The sequence below is a fragment of the Adiantum capillus-veneris genome, chromosome 9 (genome assembly GCF_014529385.1).
Source record: "Adiantum capillus-veneris isolate H3 chromosome 9, ASM1452938v2, whole genome shotgun sequence".
NCBI lineage: Eukaryota > Viridiplantae > Streptophyta > Polypodiopsida > Polypodiales > Pteridaceae > Adiantum > Adiantum capillus-veneris.
The window spans coordinates 67,060,420-67,078,165 of NC_140939.1; the positions used below are offsets into that span (position 1 = coordinate 67,060,420).

The 17,746-nt window shown below is 38.9% G+C and overlaps 1 protein-coding gene across 1 annotated transcript; it reads right to left on the reverse strand.

The window, feature by feature from the left end:
- Window positions 1–6,479: 6,479 nt before the first annotated feature.
- Window positions 6,480–17,010, reverse strand: LOC147450608 (calcium-transporting ATPase 8, plasma membrane-type-like). The gene is made up of 4 exons (XM_086520491.1): window positions 16,668–17,010; window positions 12,600–12,608; window positions 7,509–7,723; window positions 6,480–7,412 (listed from the first exon to the last, which is right to left on the reverse strand). Exons 1-4 carry the CDS (start codon window positions 17,008–17,010, stop codon window positions 6,480–6,482), a joined length of 1,500 nt encoding a protein of 499 aa, XP_086376617.1.
- Window positions 17,011–17,746: the final 736 nt, after the last annotated feature.

Genomic DNA, 17,746 nt, shown 5'->3' on the forward strand with positions numbered 1-17,746 from the left:
AAGGGAGTATTTTTTTGTTTTTGTACACTGAGTCACTCTAAGGATTGGTTTCCCTGGGAGCGGCGCCAATGTTAGCGGGTCGCCGCGAGACGGACGTCTATAGCATAGCTCTTTTGTACTAACATAATGTCAGTATGCAAGGAAGAGACTCGGGATGGGGCACGGAGACTTAATGAGAGTGTCAATTTCACCAAAGTGAACTTAGGGGCTACTCGTTCTACGACAAAAGCAAATCAACCACTTCTTAGTCAGACAATCAGTATGCGCCCAATCGCACCACTCTAGGTTATCACGCCTTTTCGACATCCAAATGAATTCGGAATGCCACAAAACTTAAGGAGAGGTATCACAACACTTAAGGGCTCACTCCTACCAAGTTCTGTCACCATCTGGGAAGGTACATAAATCACAATCCATCACAAAAAATGTGCATAAAACTGAAACATAAGTACTTGGAAAGGTCTTACTTAAGCATAGAAACACTTATCCATGGTCAAAACATCAAAAAACAACTATTTTAACCTCCAAATCAATGCATTTAGCTCATAAACAATGCGTCTTGAACCATAACAGAATTGGAAATAATCACACTTAGATTGTAGAGCAAGAGACAAGGAACACAATGTGCTATTCGGAATCGAATTCTGATTACCAGCTCAGGAGAAAAGAAGATTACAAGTTGTAGCAGTAAGAAGCCTCCACAATGCATGTTTTTTATCTTTCAAGCTAATGATAATTCTCCCCACAAAACAAGAGTTTTGAATTTAAAAAGATAAGGGGGCTTTCCCATGACCATCTGGCCTCTTACAAGGGTGTAGACTAAGAGGAATAAAGAGGGTATTGTCTAATTACATCATGATTTCAACTTATCCTTGTCTGAATTACATGGATTTCTTCGAAAAAATAGAGTGTTTACAGGGTTTGGTGTGCATACACCTATATATACCTGTATCCACCAAACATCCTACTATGTACAAAGGCGAGGACAATCTATTCTAGAATCTTGTGGACTTTGGATGGCTCAAATATAGGATCAAAATATAAAACATCTTTTGGTCCACTAAAACTAGGGTCTACACCTATCATAGCCTAATTCTACCTGCGTAGATTACTTTAGACACCTGATCAAACACCCACTGATTTTGTGATACTTGGACATCATCTATTACAGGGGTTTCCTCTAGATTCTTCGTCCCAATGAAAAGTATACTTTAATCACTTGAGATCTTCAACCCATTTGAGTCTCTTCATATTTAGTGCTAAACCTTCTAACTCTCCCACATCAATGAAGAAAATTCCACGAGATCTTGACCAAGTGATCCTCCAAGTAAAAGGAGAAAATCTCTTATCTAGCCATTTCATCACGCTTTTTTGCATTGAATAGTGTTGGGATAGACAAGCCTTCATAAATATATTGCTGAAATCCATGAATTACGGTAGGCCTGATGAAAATCTTCCTGTAAAGATGGGGATAATTCTCTCTCTTTCTATCTCCCCCTCTTTGCAATTAAATATGTCTTTAATTGAATTTGTCAAAGATCACTTATGTCAACCTAACACCTTAAACTTTTCTCTAGGTCCAAGACTTTAATTAACACATGTTCTGATACCACTTGTGAGGTCCCCAACTCGTCAATACCAAGATCGGAATGGGATCCTTGATAGGTATCTAGACCTAATAAAAATCAGAGTCTCTAAACAAGAAAAATCCAGGGAATAGACCTTTACCATTGACAATGGCTTGGGTCTATAGCCCTAAACGAAGACCTTCTCCTATCTCGTAGCGAAAACAAGACAACATATTAAAACTACAAAACTATTTCGGCCCTATAACTTCCACAAGTTGGGCTAAGGTATCATCAACCAACACTTTTTTCCCCTAACGGATGTGAGGGCACAGCTGCGGGTGGACTCCTCTTCCAAGTGATGAATAGTGCACAGGGATGAATAGTTACCTGACTATTCAGGTCCACCCGTCCATGATTGACAACCTTAGTCAATCCCCACTTACCACCCCGCACTCACACATGACTATTTGGTTTCCTAATGACTATCACATTGTTTTAACATTTAAAATAATGATTTCTTTTAACTTTCCATCACAGTGATTTCTTCAATCAAGTATTAAAGACAGCATTGAAAGCATTCTTTGAGCAAACATACATCTTTAATCTTAAGACAGGGTACTGTCAATCAAAACATTGTCCATAATAACCATGACCAGTACTCTTCTTGTCCGACATGACCACATAAGGGTGAAAAACGGCACCCATTCCTTGTTAACAATCCGGGGTGGATAAACCCCCACCCAACGTTCGGGGTGCCTATACACCAAACCAGTTTCCCATACAACCAGACAGCTCCCCTAGGATAAAAACGGTATCCTAACTTATGTAGAAACATCAGGACATGACACGAAGTGCAAACTCATTGTTCATGAGGGTAACTGACTTATCCGTGGCTGGAAATCCATCATTATCATCAATTTATACCAAGGAGTCGGAGGTGTCTTGAGACAAGCTGTCTTAAGGATGATCAATCATATCTTTTCTAATTCAACCAGTTTTAACCCAAACAATTCATTCCTCATTTACAAGCAAATGGACATTGCTTTCTTGGAGACGTCTTCTGTTTCAACCAGTTTAACTTTTCTAAATTTCTTACTCCCTCTTTACGTATGCAATGTTAATTAGCTAAACTTAATTATAAGAAGACCTACCTGGGACTGATGTGGCCTTTGTTACAGTACTGGGGCCTATACACTCTCATCAATAGGTCCACTACTAGGCCCGGCTTCATCGTCGTGCGACGCTCTAGTTCTTTTTGGAGCTCCGCCTTTCATCATCAGATGTAGGATTTTCTCAGGTCCTTTTATGTGCCATAAAGTCTTATCCTTATAAAAAAGAACGTCTAATCATTAAGTAAATTATGCCAATCAAGGTTAAATTGATAGTTTTAATTAGTAAATTCTTGACCTTGTAATTTTGTATTTGCTTATATAGGTATGATGAATTTTTTCAAAGCTTCCCTAAGGGTTTTCTAAGCCCTCCTACATCTCTTATAATTTTCTATATCTTTTTTCTATTTTCCCCATCAAATTTCAAGCTTGGAATCTGCTTATTTCAAGCTTAATATTTATTCTATTTTTATTCTCTTACAGATTTTATTTTTTTAATTTTATATCACTAGTTTACACTTAATGTAATTTTTCTAAAAACTCTTGATTGCAAAGTCTATTTACTTTAATTAATCTTTAGTTAAAAAATAGAACTTTTGGTGAATTATAATTTTCTAAATTGAATAATTAATTATGATATAATTATCACAAGTAGATAATGATATTTTTAACCTTTGATAATTATATTATTATTTTCCAACTTGATTATCTAATTTTTCCCTTTAATTTTCAATTATAATCAATCTAATTTGACTTAGATAAATAGCTATATTAATTTTCTAACCTTAAGATAATGTCACAATTTTTTTAACATATAATATAACTCTAATAAATAGCATGTAATTATCTAATATGATTTACTAATTTTTTCTTTTAATTTTTAGCTAGAACTAGTCTAGTTCGACTTAGATAAGAAGCTATATTAATTATCTGGTCTTCAGATAATTATCACGACTTCTTTAACATGTAAACTAACTCTAATAAATAGCACATAATTATCTAACATGATTCACTAATTTCCCCCTTTTATTTTTAGTTAAAATCAAACAACATTAGCTTAAATAATTATTTAAACTAATTATCTATACTTAAGATAGTTGTCCCAACTTTATAATTCTATTTTCTATCTCTGGTAACTACCATGTAGTTAGATAAACTAATTAGCTAATTTCCTTCTCAATTTATAGTCTAAATTAGACAATATTAGCTAAGGTAATTAGCTAAACTAATTTTTTCTCATCCTAATTATCTCAGATTTTTAGTAGTGATTTCTAGTTATGATAATTACTATATAATTATCTAAATGATTTAGCTAATTTTCCCCTTTAATTTGTGGCTAAAAATAGCTAATTTTATCTTAATTAAATAAATAGAATAATTATCTATTAATGAGGTAATTACTCTATTTTTCTAACAATGTTTTCTAACTATGATAATTAACTTAAGAATTTTTGAGCTTATTAAAAAGGTTTTCCATCAAATTTTTTATTAAAAAGACCAATTTTTGCCTAATTGATTACAAAAATTAGTCAACAAACTAAGAGATACTTTTCCTAGCTTCTCGATAGTCTAATCTAGCTTTGATAATTATCTTATATTAATTCAACTTTAATTAAACTAGCTTTGATTAGGCTAATTACCGTGGATAATCAACTAGATTTTTTGCTCTCTAGTTATTTTTGAGTAGAGTTCTCTCTAGGTGATCAGAGAGAAATGGCCAGGACTTCGAGTCTATGTGAAATTGTGAAGCAAGGGGACTTATTTATAGGTTTTCTAGGCACTCACAGGATGGAAATGGCAGTAGCTTGCATTCCAGGGCAGTCCTACAGCTCCCCTATCGCCCTTTGCTGCTTTTACTATCCCTGGTAGGTCAGTGATGACCCCTCCCATCACTTGCCAACTTTAAAACCAAAGCAAAGTTTTTCAAGGCAAGAATGGTGGATGCAAAACCTCGTTCTGATCCATCAGAAGTCCTCAATGTGTTGCATGGCCACTAAAGTCTTTGGAACGGGCTATAGTCAGCAAAACAATGGCTATATTTTTTTCATTTTCTATTGCAAAATAACCACATAAATATTACCTTTTAGGTCGCAAAATTTGTTTCCACTATTAATGTTTCCAATAAAAAGCCATCTATCACATTGAACCCCTTTTTGAGATGGATGATGCCGCAAAAAAGATCATGTCTTTGCCCCTATGGCGCAGTTCCTAAGCCCTTCCTCGTCTTGTCCATGCACATTGGGATATCGACCTAATGCTGGTGCACAAGCAAGATGTTTTCTTTTCTCCTTTACGTCAAGGGTACCCCCAAGTTCATCCCCTAACCCCTAAGCCGTTGTATGATCACTCCCCCCAGATGAGGCATTGGAGTTGATCCTTTTTGTTGAGTCTATTTCCAACCCAAAATTCTAAAAATATGTCTATCTTTTTCTCCCTAAGGGGGGAGGTGTGGTTTGTGGCCGGATGGCCTTGGTGTGAATGCCCATATGTAACTACCTATCATAATGTAAGGAGGTGCCCTCTTGTGGACGGGACACTGGGCCTAATCCCGTGCACACCACAATATCAAAATTCATATAATAAAACAAACTAGATTACAGTTCTTTGTGTCCAAAAAATACACAGTATTGTTAATGCTTAGTACCAAATAGTCAGTTTATTGTGATGAAGAAAATCTTGTTTGCTATATAGTAAGTATGTTAGACATAACATTTATTATTTCTAACTAGCAACTACATATTTACTATATAGTAATTGCATTGGACCTCTGATTTTCTACTTCTAACTAGCACGTCAACATAGTTACTATATAACAATTATGTTGGACTTAAGATTTGCTACTTCCAACTAGCAACTCCACATAGTAATTGCATTGGACCAAGGAGTTACTACTTCTATGTAGCAACTCCACATAATTACTATGTAGTAAATGTAGAGATACTTGGAAGTTGCTAGTTCCAATTAGCAATTATAGACTTCCTATATAGGAAAGTATGACTTTGCTAGTTCAATACAACAAAAAGCTCCTTACTTGCATTTTCAATCTAGGAAGTACATGGAAGACAAAGCTAATTGCTATATGGTAACATGTCAAAAGCTCCTTGTGGGTTAGGAATAATGATCAAATAAACCGTTCATAAGGAGAAGATAACAAAGCGAACTTGCAATATCGAGAAGTGAGCATATAAGGAGGTGTCCAACATCGGGCTACACATGGAAAAAATCAAATGCCCTTTTTAGGAGATGCTTTTAGACTCTAACTAAAGCATGAAGGCCACACAAGTAAACACATGGGCTGTAATAAGACATTGCCATCTAGCTCCAATTAGAGAACGAAAGATATATATAAAGACTTTGGGAAATGCTCCAAGGATCCTCCAAGGTAGTATTCATTTAAGGGTCATAGGATGTAGCCCATGTCCAATAGCCTCTTTGCAAAATGTTGAACGCTGCTTATTAAGAATCATCATTGTGAAAGTTTGCCATCTCAAGTATAAAGGGGCCCATAAGTTTAGCTTTCTTCACAGTAAACATCAATTATTTGAATTTGATCGCTTGTCTTGTGAGATATAATGGGCCTGCAATGATGCTGTGACTTTCTTTTTGTGGTGGGGACTATTCTTGCATTGTATTGTTTACTAAAGATGACATGGCTTTTGAAGTGCTTGGCATCAAGAAATAGTGATTCTAAGGTGCCAATAGAGAATCTTTGTACAGACAATAGACCAATGGTGAGCTTAGAAGGTTAAGGTGATTGCGTGTGAAAGTACATTGTATTTTATAAGGATAATGGTGAGTGGAACTACCTTGCAGGGATCACGTTGAGATGAGGCCGGTGATAGGGGTAGAGGGCACAGGTAGGCATTTTCCAAGCACGCCAATCGCCCAACCAAATCGCCCAACCAACCAAAGCCAGTCCTACACATAAAATCCAGCTGTGACTATTTTGCAGCGGCTCCGGCTTGGTTAAAAACACGGACCTGTAGCTGAACTGCACGATCAACACTTGCGCAATGCAAATGGTTGTAATGGTTGTCATTAACAACTTATACCGATTCAAATGCAAGATCGATAGCTTTAACCACTTGCCAAGGCCGTTTAGCAGCTTGTATAGGCCATGCGTCCCATCGTTCTGTAGCAGCCTTAAAGCACCCTGAACCACCTTCACCATATCCTTTGGATGCTGCAATTTGTGTGCAATTATGATGTTCATAACCAGGCAGAATACGAGGGTGTTGAACGTGACACTGTCGTACATATTGTAATTGTCATCTAGCATCCAGCCAAAGAGAATGATTTGATAAGCAGCCTGGAGGGACACATCGCGCATCATGGAATACGTGAAGAGCGGCTGACTACAAGGGAGTGGAGGCTCCAACATTAGACTGCGAAGAGGCGATTGGCAGGCAAGTGCGATAGCTGCAAGTGTTGTCATGAGAGATATCCATTGGTCTTGAGCTCCATTCAATGAGGATAAGAGAGCAACTGCAACGCTGGTTGTGATTTGAACATGGACAAATTGTTGGATGTTGCAACGCAACCCGCGAGCCCATCTTATGGACTCGACGATGCTGCCAAAGCTATCGTCCAAAAGTGTAAGATCTGAATTCTCCTTGGACACTTGTGTGCCACTGCTCAAGGAGAAACCAACATCAGCTTTCTCTAATGCCTCAACGTCTGTGGATTTGTGGCCAGTAATTGCCAATATCCCCCTTGTATTATAAGCTTGAAGGCTCTGAACCAAAAGAAGCTTATCAGCCTAAGATTCCCTTGCCAACACAGCCAATCTTGGTAGCCGTTTCCACCTCCGAAAGGTGGCTCCATCCACAACCATGTTTGCATCGTCGACTCCATCAGGAATTCCGCTCTTCTCGGCACTGGTCTTTGCCGCCGCAACACTGTCCCTTGTCACCATAATAACCCTCACACCCGCTTCCTTCACCTTCCTCACGTGGTCCTTGGCCTCCTCTTTGCATGCATCCTTCATGCCCACCACAGCAAGGAGTGTCAGATCAGTCTCTTGCAAGGAATTTTGCATAATATACACTACAACTTTTAGACATTCAAGACCTTACAAGTTCATGGTGTGAATTTTTTTCTAATCAAGGCTCTTAAAGATTGTAGTGCACCATAGAATTATTTTCATTCTACATTTCTATTGCTAATGCAAATATTTTTTACTCACACATCTTATAATAATAAATATTTCCTCTCTTAACTGAGAGAATTATCAATCTTGAGTGTAAATTATTTCCACTTGTGACATTGAAAATTATTCATTCTTAAGTTGATTTTTTTAACGAGCTAATTAATACATTGGAAGGTAGAAAACCAGTGGAAAAATTTTCTAGTTGGAGCCTTGCCCTTATTTTCTAAGCAAAAGAGAGACATTAATGGTCACCGTCAGTGCAAAAAATTGAACAGGGTAAATTTTTTCACTTCACAATGACTAAAGGATCCTTATTCTCATATATAATTTTTTTGTAGTTATATTATTGACACCTAAAAAGTTTACACATTAGAAACATTCACACCTCTAATATATTTTCATAGCTATAAATTTATCACATATGGAAAGGAATCTCTATCTTGTACACATAAAACTATCAATTCAAACATCTTTTATGGCTAGTTGTTTAGTATGAAAACTGCTAATAGTGATCAATCAACTATCATACAAGCATTCAAGACTATAACAAGAGCAATAATTAACTTATCCCACAAAATCTTTTAGCTTTATAAGTCAGATATACGCCTGCGCAATACATGTCAAACTGCCCAAACAAGATGTCAGAATTAACAACAATGTTTATCACCAAAGTTCCATAGTGAACTTGACTTTAAACAAGTTCAACTTCATCCTAACCCATATCTTTATCTTTGAGCTTAATCTTGTTTTGCCCAATGGCCCAACGTACTAAAGCATCCAATGCCTTTGAGTCTTGACATTCTTTCTTGAAATAAAATGATTCCTTCGGAGTAGTCCATTGCAACTCTTTTAAAAGTCAACTAGTTACCGATACATGACATCTATGTTGTGCTCGCCCATCAGTTTAAGAGCTATCGCTTCTTTTCTTGTCATCTTAAGTGCCCCATTCTGCAAAAAATATATTACACTTGTGTAAGAACTTTGATAAAAAATCTATCAAATTTACAACGCAACACGCTCATTTGTAAGACCAAAGATGTTAGTAGCAATACATGAGCCAATAATGTTATGAGAAGGAATCAAATTCCTCTTTTTAGACTTACAAACCTGCAATAAAATAGAAACAATTCACAACATTAAAACATGCTTGATTGGATTAGTATACCAAGAAAAGGGCTTGTACCAGGGTAGAGTTATTCTCTTTGCATCTAGCAAGAACTTTGGTAACTCTTTTAGCTTTTCCACTTTCTCTTCCTTCTCTCTTCAAAAACCATTCCATCTCAAAAACATTACAAAAATAGAGATTTGAAGTCTCTACAAACAGTTGACAATGAGCAGACCCTTGAAATGATGACATCACTGTGATGATTTCTTGTTTGTGAGATCCTTTAAAGGCTGCAAAAACAAGAATTTCTTGAGCCCTTTCAAGGGGGGCGCCCTTTAATGACATCAAACCACCAATATCATTGAAGGTCTCTTTGTTTCCACACTATAAGTAGACATATAGATACCATTCAAACACCATTAATAGATAGAGTTTGTTCTTCACACTTTGTGTTTGGGACAATTACGTTCAAGCACATGACCTTTGGCTTATTTTTTGATATGGTAATGAGTAGTGTAGTATCACCATCCTAAAACAAAATTGACATTAGCATGCAAGTCCCAATATTTAGCTCAACGAGATAACAAACCAACGAAGTCTTCCCATCTAGATGTCTCCATATCACTTCTGTCGTCAAAGTCTACTAATGCATGGTTAAGCACCTACATAAACTATCATCTATAAGCAGAAAATTAGGTCTCAACCCATGAAGTAACCAATACTAAAATGAAATCCTCACAAAATACTTGATGATTGAAACTCCATGGTCTTAGCCAAATCAAACATCTTCCATGTCGACTATTTACCAACACCAATAAACATAGCCAAAGTTCAGGGATTGCATGTAATTAATTTTGTGGAAAAGAACACAATCTACCTCTCTCACTTCTTCGTTTGAATGATCCAAGTGAATAGGTAGATTTGTGCTTAGTAGAGAGTCATTTTCAGAAATAGAGATATGCAAAGTGGATACATGCAAGGCCCCTGGTGGGACTGCCTTAGAATGAACCTCCCAACCCCCCTTTACTAATAGCCCCTGGACCTCATTCTCTATCCACAGTAGCAGTTAGCCCCTTGGGCCTGGTCCTTCACCAATGCCGTTTCTGCCATTGGCATGACATTATTCCCTCCTTGGCGAAGTGTTTTCGTCCTAAAAAAGAAAAGTGGGAAACTTCTTCTTAAGAGCACGAATTTTTTCCCAAGTGGCACTTTCTTTAGATCGATCTTTCCACTTGACAAGAGCCTGTCGACGCACATGATGACACATACGTAAATCATGATAGTTGAGGATACATTCATGTTCATGCGGTTGGGTAGAAGGCTCAACGAAATCAACCAAAATTTGCTGGTCAACAACATTGTTGCTCCATGTAGGCATTTTCATAAACGGCTTAGATGAAAAATTGGATGAATACGAGAATGTAGTGGTAATGAGAGTTTGTAAGCTCGATTATCCACTCGCTTGAGTATCTTGAAAGGCCTACAATATCTCGGAGATAATTTAGGTAGTATTGTAACCTAGGGAAGTGGAAGAGGTCACCTTCTCATTATCATGAACGTGCTTCTCTTGCGGTAAGTAAATCTTCAAGGTCGAAAATTTATCTTGTGCCCAGCTATGCAATTCAACTTGATGTGTTTGTATGTCCACTCCCAAGGCTTCCCATAAAGGCGCAAACATATATAGAAGATTGCTTTCGTAGATGTTACTATTGAGTATGGTGCGTGTGTATCAATTGGAGCCTAGCCTTTAACAAATCGAGTAACTTCCCTTGTATTCTAGAAAGAGATGCCTTTTAAGAACTCTTTCTCCATGTTTTAATGAAAGAGCACAAGATCTATAAGTGAAAATTGCTAGCTAAGCACATAATTGGCCTCTATTGGAGGCATGTGAACAATTGTAATAACAATGACCTCTCTCTCTCTCTCTCTCTCTCTCTCTCTCTCTCTCTCTCTCTTTGGAGTAAAAGGTGAAAGCAAAGGTCTTGATTTAGGGTATCATCATCTATCATTTAGGGAAGAATTTGGGCCGCTATCTTTTCTTTGAGATTAATTTTCCTCTTTTGTATATGAACGCGTGAGGCTCATGTTACCCACCCTTTACATCTTTAGTAGTATTTCTCATATCCCCAATTATGATAGATTGGTTAATATAAAACGTCTCTCTCTCTCTCTCTCTCTCTCTCTCTCTCTCTCTCTCTCTCTCTGTACATCCCTCTTTCACCAGTTTGTAGCAGATTGGTCTCATGGGTTATTTTGGCCTTTTGAAGGCATTAATATATTAGATGCTTTCATCAACCCCCCACCTCCCCTGCCCACTGCCTGTCCTTGTTTATATACCTTAGATATGTTAAGTAGAGTTTCTTTCGACTCTAGTAGCACCTCTAGATTCATCTTAGTATTTCTTTTTTGTACCTCTTGAAGATGTTAATATATCATTTCATCTCTCTCTCTCTCTCTCTCTCTCTCTCTCTCTCTCTCTCTCTCTCTCTCTCTCTCTCTCTATATATATATATATATATATATATATATATATATATATATATATATATATATATATATACCACCCTTGAAGATCATCGATCATAGTCAATCTCCGATAGCTTTCTTGAACCTTGTGCGATGCAAGAAGCGAGTGTTCTGAGCTCATATGGAGCGGGACTTATACCAGTTGTTCTTGAGAAGAGACTCAGGAGAGGCATGGCGTCTCTTTCACAAGCACTCTCCTCCCCTAGTGATTACTTTTTTTGATGTATGGAGTCCGTATGCAACATCCTTATATGTGTAGACACCCCTTCCAGATCATCTTGAGCCATGTCCATGTACAAGTACCTTCTTTACCACTGAGATGGTAAAGACAACCATTGACAGGATGAAGACCAAGAGAGCGTATGATCATGTAGTAGTAGAGAACTTTATACATGCTAGAGATATGTTGACGAAGGTTCTTGCAGTCACGTTCACTCGTGCATTTGTGAGGGTCTAATTCAGATCATGCCCATCTTCAAGGTAGGTGATCCTACGAAGGCTAGAAACTATCATACTATTATGATTGAACACACATTGGCATGGTTGTATGCATCTATCCCTAAGCAAAAGTTGAGGAGCTCTGTAGAGAGTGAGGGTGTACATGCAGCACGACATGAGCATTTCAGGAGAGGCTTCTCCACTCTTGACCACATTCGGACACTTAGAGACATCATCAAGGAGGGGAGGCCACAGGAAAGATGGATTTATTATAGCTTTGTGGATTTGCAAAAAATCATTTTACAATATGGTGCCAAGAGCCAGATTGATGCGCATGCTACAGGAGATGGGAGTAGGGGAGTATAAGCCACCTCATTATATCACCCTCTTGTACTAGGCACCCATTGTATCAATGATCACAAATTATATTACCCTCTAGTACTAGGCACCCGTTGTATGAGAAATCACAAATATGCCACACAGTACCAGCTAGTAGAACTCCTAGATTCATTTTTTGGATCTCTTTTTTGTACCCAAACATGGTATCAGATTCACCAATTTGTGTCTGTTTGGTCTCATAGGTCATTATGGCCTCTTGACGACAGTACTATGTCATTTCATTTCATTCCTGACTCTCTAGATTTTGGACAAACAGAGGAGCAGCCACCACTGCAAAGCTCGGCTCATGCTCACACCCATAGTACTCTCATTGACTGAGCATTGGAGCTAGTGAGATCTAGATGCTTGTGACTAAAGAGTGGAGGTTCACAACATTGATGGGGACTGCAGTAGAGGATTCGAGCCATACTATCTCGACATCTAGAGTACACAAGAGGATAAACTCATGACCCATTAGATCACCCTATTGTAATGGACACCCATTGTATCAGTGATCACACATACCCTACACAGTTCTAGCTAGTATCACTTGTATATTCATTTTAGCATCTCTGTTTTGTACTCAAACATGGTATCAGATTCACTAGTTTGGAACGGTTTTAGCTTAATACGGTTTCAATGGTCTCATAGGTCATTTTGGCCTCTTGAAGGTACTAATAGATCCTTTCACTCTCTCTCTCTCTCTCTCTCTCTACATTTCCCTCACCTTTTCGCTAACGTCAATCTATTTCCAAGCATGAACAGCAGCTCTTGATTTAAAATGTCACCTATTAGAAGCGGCTGATGATGTTGATCTTGGTAGAAATTTGCGATGGGAGCCCTGCGGAGGCCAGCTCCACCCACTACTCCGATAGGCAGTCGTCCTTCGTCGCTAGCAGAGTGTCGTCCGTGGTGACTGTGGTGAGAACATTCTTGCCATCTGTGCTGGGCAGGGAGATAGTCCATACAGATGTGCCCATAGTCCATTGGATGGCGCTAATGGACGCCCAGGAGGCGCAATTGTAGTTGCTAGTGTACATGCTTGCCCTCCTTGAATGGCCAATATTGAGCACGAGCTAGTGATGGCACAAGCGAGACGACGTTGCTGGGGAATCAGCTAGCACGAACAATGTCTGCACTAGGTTGCGATGCACAATATGTTTCATTTGCTAGAAGAATACTAGTGCTGTTCGCTTCATGATTACATTGTTTCTGTCAAGGAGTGGGGGGACCCGCCATGCCTTTCCTCAAATGCCACAACTTGGGTGTTTAGTAGTAGCGCCAGGCGCTACTGCTCCCTCTGCATATTGGCACGATTTCTCAAAACAATAAGGGCGCTTGGCCATAAATTTAGCTCGGGTTCGGAGCACGGCTTCAAAAAGGCGGCACCAAGATATAATCTTTGTTTTTAAGCGTCAATATCAATGACAAAGTAGTAGGCGAGTGGTGGGGTTGAAGGCTGCTATCACGTCCACGCAGGTTCGATCATGACGCACCGCATTTCACGCTGAAAAGCGAGTGAAGTGCAAGGTTTTCGAGAGGGGGGTGTCACCAGTTTCTGTGGGGGTCCGAATATCAAGCACGTAGATTTTTTTGAATCAGATAACACCTTCCATGATTGGCGTCCCTTTCATTTTCCTTGCCTCCGACTCGTCTGAGCCCCCGGCCTTAGCCTACAGTAGTAGGCCGCGACGTTCTCAAGCTTAACATCATGGGAAAACGCCGCTACCTGTTGTACTAATTGTACCGCACCTAAGGACCCAGTGTGTGCATGGAATGGCCGTTTCTACTTACAAGGATTACGCTTGTTTAATAGCCAAATAGGAAAATCTTGTTGTATACAGAAAAACCGCAGCATAACAACTTGTGATCACGCTTATCGTCGAGGATCATGTTGACTATGGACAAGCTAGTAAGAGAAACCCTATTGAGAGAGAGAGAGAGAGAGAGAGAGAGAGAGAGAGAGAGAGAGAGAGAGGGATGGTATGTTACATTGACACCTTCTAAACGCCAAAATGGATTGTGTTGGTAGACAAAAATGCCTTTAGAAGGCCCAAATAATCTATATTCTCGGGGGAAATGAAATAAATGATATATTATCTTCTTGAGAAGGCCAAACTGACCTATATTGGGGAAACAAAATAAAATGACATAGTAACGCCTTCAAAAGGCCAAATTGACCTATGAGACCAATCTGTTACAAGTTGGTGAAAGAGGGATGTACAAATTGGGGGGGGGCGGGGCGGGGGTGGGGCGAGAGAGAGAGAGAGAGAGAGAGAGAGAGAGAGAGATGAAATGACATGAAATGGTATATTAATGTCTCCAAGAGGCCAAAATGACCCATGAGACCAATCCATTACAAATTGGTGAATTTGTAATGGATCTAGAAGTACTTCTAGATACTAAGATGAATCTAGAAGTATTACTAGTAGGCATTGTGTGGGGTATGTGTGATCACTAATACCACGGGTGCCCAAAAATAAGAGGGTGTTATAATGGGTAGTTCATCCAGTCTCATCTGCATTGTGGATGTCAAAGCCTTCTTTGAATAGCACATGCGACATATCGTGTTGATTGTTGTTATCCCTCTGAACCTACCAACATCAAATCTTAAGTTGTTGTGACGATGAATGCACCATAAGCAGCATACCGTAACCCATGTGAGAGAGAGAGAGAGAGAGAGAGAGAGAGAGAGAGAGAGAGAGAGAGAGAGAAGGGATGTACAAATTGGTAGCTACTATAAAAATTGAGGATGTATAAGCAATTTGGAAGTATTGAAATCCACATATAGAAAGTGCATTGTGATTTTGTGTTGTAAGTATTTTATGTCTAATTATTGTTATTGAATACCTTGATTGAACATGTCCAAAGTTCCTGTAGGACCATGGAAGAGAGCTCGGAAAATGTCATATCTAATTTAGGCGAGGTTGTGAGAGTTGCAACCCAAGAGGGGTTGAAATCATCTGGGCTAGTTGTAAAGGGGATGGGCACATATGTTGAGCTTGACACAATGTTCTTGGAGAATTGGATGGCCAAGCACGAAGTAATTCAGTGCGAGGAACCACTCCCGTGGGTTCTCTTGTGCCAATTTCATGGTCACAAAGCTATCTGTCTAACAAGGAGAAACAACATTGAAGGCCTGGTTCATAAATTTAGGCATCATGTGGCGCATACGTGATGTGGATTTACCTTGCAAAAAGAAGTGCATGTTACCCACATATGCCATACTACACATGTGCTTCTTTCTACCATTGCACAATACACGAAACAAGGTGATATATGAAATGAGCGACACCATTTTTTGAATTTGGTTGAACCTGGAAATGCTGGATGTGCATAACCATGGCTGGAAATAGGGGATGTAGTATTCGTTGTAAGCAGCTCCTCCTGGTCTACTCCATCTTTCAAGGTTGTTGTCGTGTTCGATATAAATGCATAACAAAAAGCTGTTGAGCTAGGGTTTTTGAGGAGAGTTGCAACCAAAGATTATCGGAAGAGAAAACAAGTGGCAAGATTTTGAAACATGTTTGAAGATGCTTCGTGCCGCATGAGCACATGTTGAAGCTCTACACCACATCAGTAAGCAATGTAAAAAAGAGAACATAAATTAGATTGATGTGAGCTCTATTCATGTGTTGAGGTACGTAGAAGCACTCTTGAGATGGATTAAGGAGTTCAGAGATTTGTGCACTTGTCAGGCCCTTTCCAAAGTTTCAAGAGACGGTGGAGCATAGCTTGAGAAGCACAGATGCATGGACATTGGTGTAGAGAGAGAAGCCATTTCACCAAGAAACCATAGTGGAAGCAACAGCAACCGGCTTAAAGATCCAGCTTGGAAGGAAGAAAAAAGAATTCTTTTGTCCTTCAATATGGCTGTTGGTATGTACATAGGTTAAAGTTAGTCATTGATCCTCATAGAAAAAAATTAGATCGCAAGAAAAATACCTATTGTGAAAGATAGCTACTTAGAACTATTTAAGTGTGGAGCTCAAATAAGAGTGAAAAAAATTATGAAAATAAAGTTGTGATTGTGTGAGAAAAATTCATGCCGTGTATAGTTGTATTAAAAAAATTCCGTTGAAATGCTACTCAAAGGTAAGTAAATATACTCATTGCAAAAAAAACACATGAGCTTGTTTAAAGTATAAATATTTACACGTAAGAAAGTTGCTATTTCTACCTAGAAATTCCTATTTTATTGCTAGAAAAAAGTATAGTTCAATTTTTCACCCGAAGAAAAGGGATGTAGAAAAAGTGCCATGTGTAAAAGCCATAATATTTACATTCAAATGGAGTCTAAAAAACGTTATTCACACTTTAGAGTGATAAAAGTGATATTTATGCTCAATTTTCATAGGTGTAAAAATGTCTAAAACTTGTAGTGATACATCCACCTTCTTGTTGTATGATGGCTTCCTCTGAATTGTCTCTAATTGCTTTGCAATATGCTAATGCCAAACAACTCATGCCACTCTCTTCCATGTGTGCAATTGTGTCCTGAACTTTGCACCGCTCCTCTTCCGAAAAGTCCATGGTTGCCACATCACTGCCTGCTGCATCAATGATTACTCGTCTGCGACAAAAAGGCAGGATAACTTCTGCAGCTCCCCTCCAATGCACAACACAATCATCCCCCCATCCTGCTCGAGTTACAGCTACTCCAGATCGCCTTCTGTCAGAGCAGAATGGCTCTGCCTCCAAGGCTGTGAATGTCCTCCCGTCTCCGTCTATATCCATTTGCTTCTTGTAAACCCATTTCAGAAGCCCCTTTTCCATAGAGCTACCGCAGCTCATCTTGAAACCATATGAAAAAGCCTCATTATGGAGATTTCCAATGGTATTCATAGCTATTGCTTGACATAGAAGCGATAGGATGGGCTTAGAAACTATATAATTCAGTGATTGATTTTTTGCATGAGTCTCATTGCACAAATAACGTCCTATCCATAATCTTTCAACGTTCACTGCATTCTCTGTTAACAATCCTCTTTTTTTCCAGAGCAAATGGTCGTGATGAAGCCAAGCTTTGACTCACAAGTGGAGAGGTTAGAGATCGAAACGTGCCTGGCCATCATTTGGGAAATAACGTAGACGACAGCCAGGGTAACCATAAAAAGGATCCCATCAGTAACGTCCAAAACCTCAAAGAATGTAAGACTGTTGTAGAAGTTATAAAGTAGGTCGTATACAACAACAATAGGACGGGTTTGCCCTGGTATGTAAGGGCCAGAAGGACTAGAATCATAAATGCCCAGAAAATAAAAGGGAAGGAGGATAATCATAAACAAAAACGACAAGTAGAGCTGCAATTTGGAAGACGGGGACTTCAAGGAATTAAGATGTTTAAGAAGAGGAGTGAGTTCATTCGTGTTTGCAAATCTGCACCAGCTTCGATCATGCGTGTCATCTCCGACAGCCGTGACTAGCATTGTGCCAAAGCCGTTGTGCACAATAGTGCCCGATGACAGGAAGG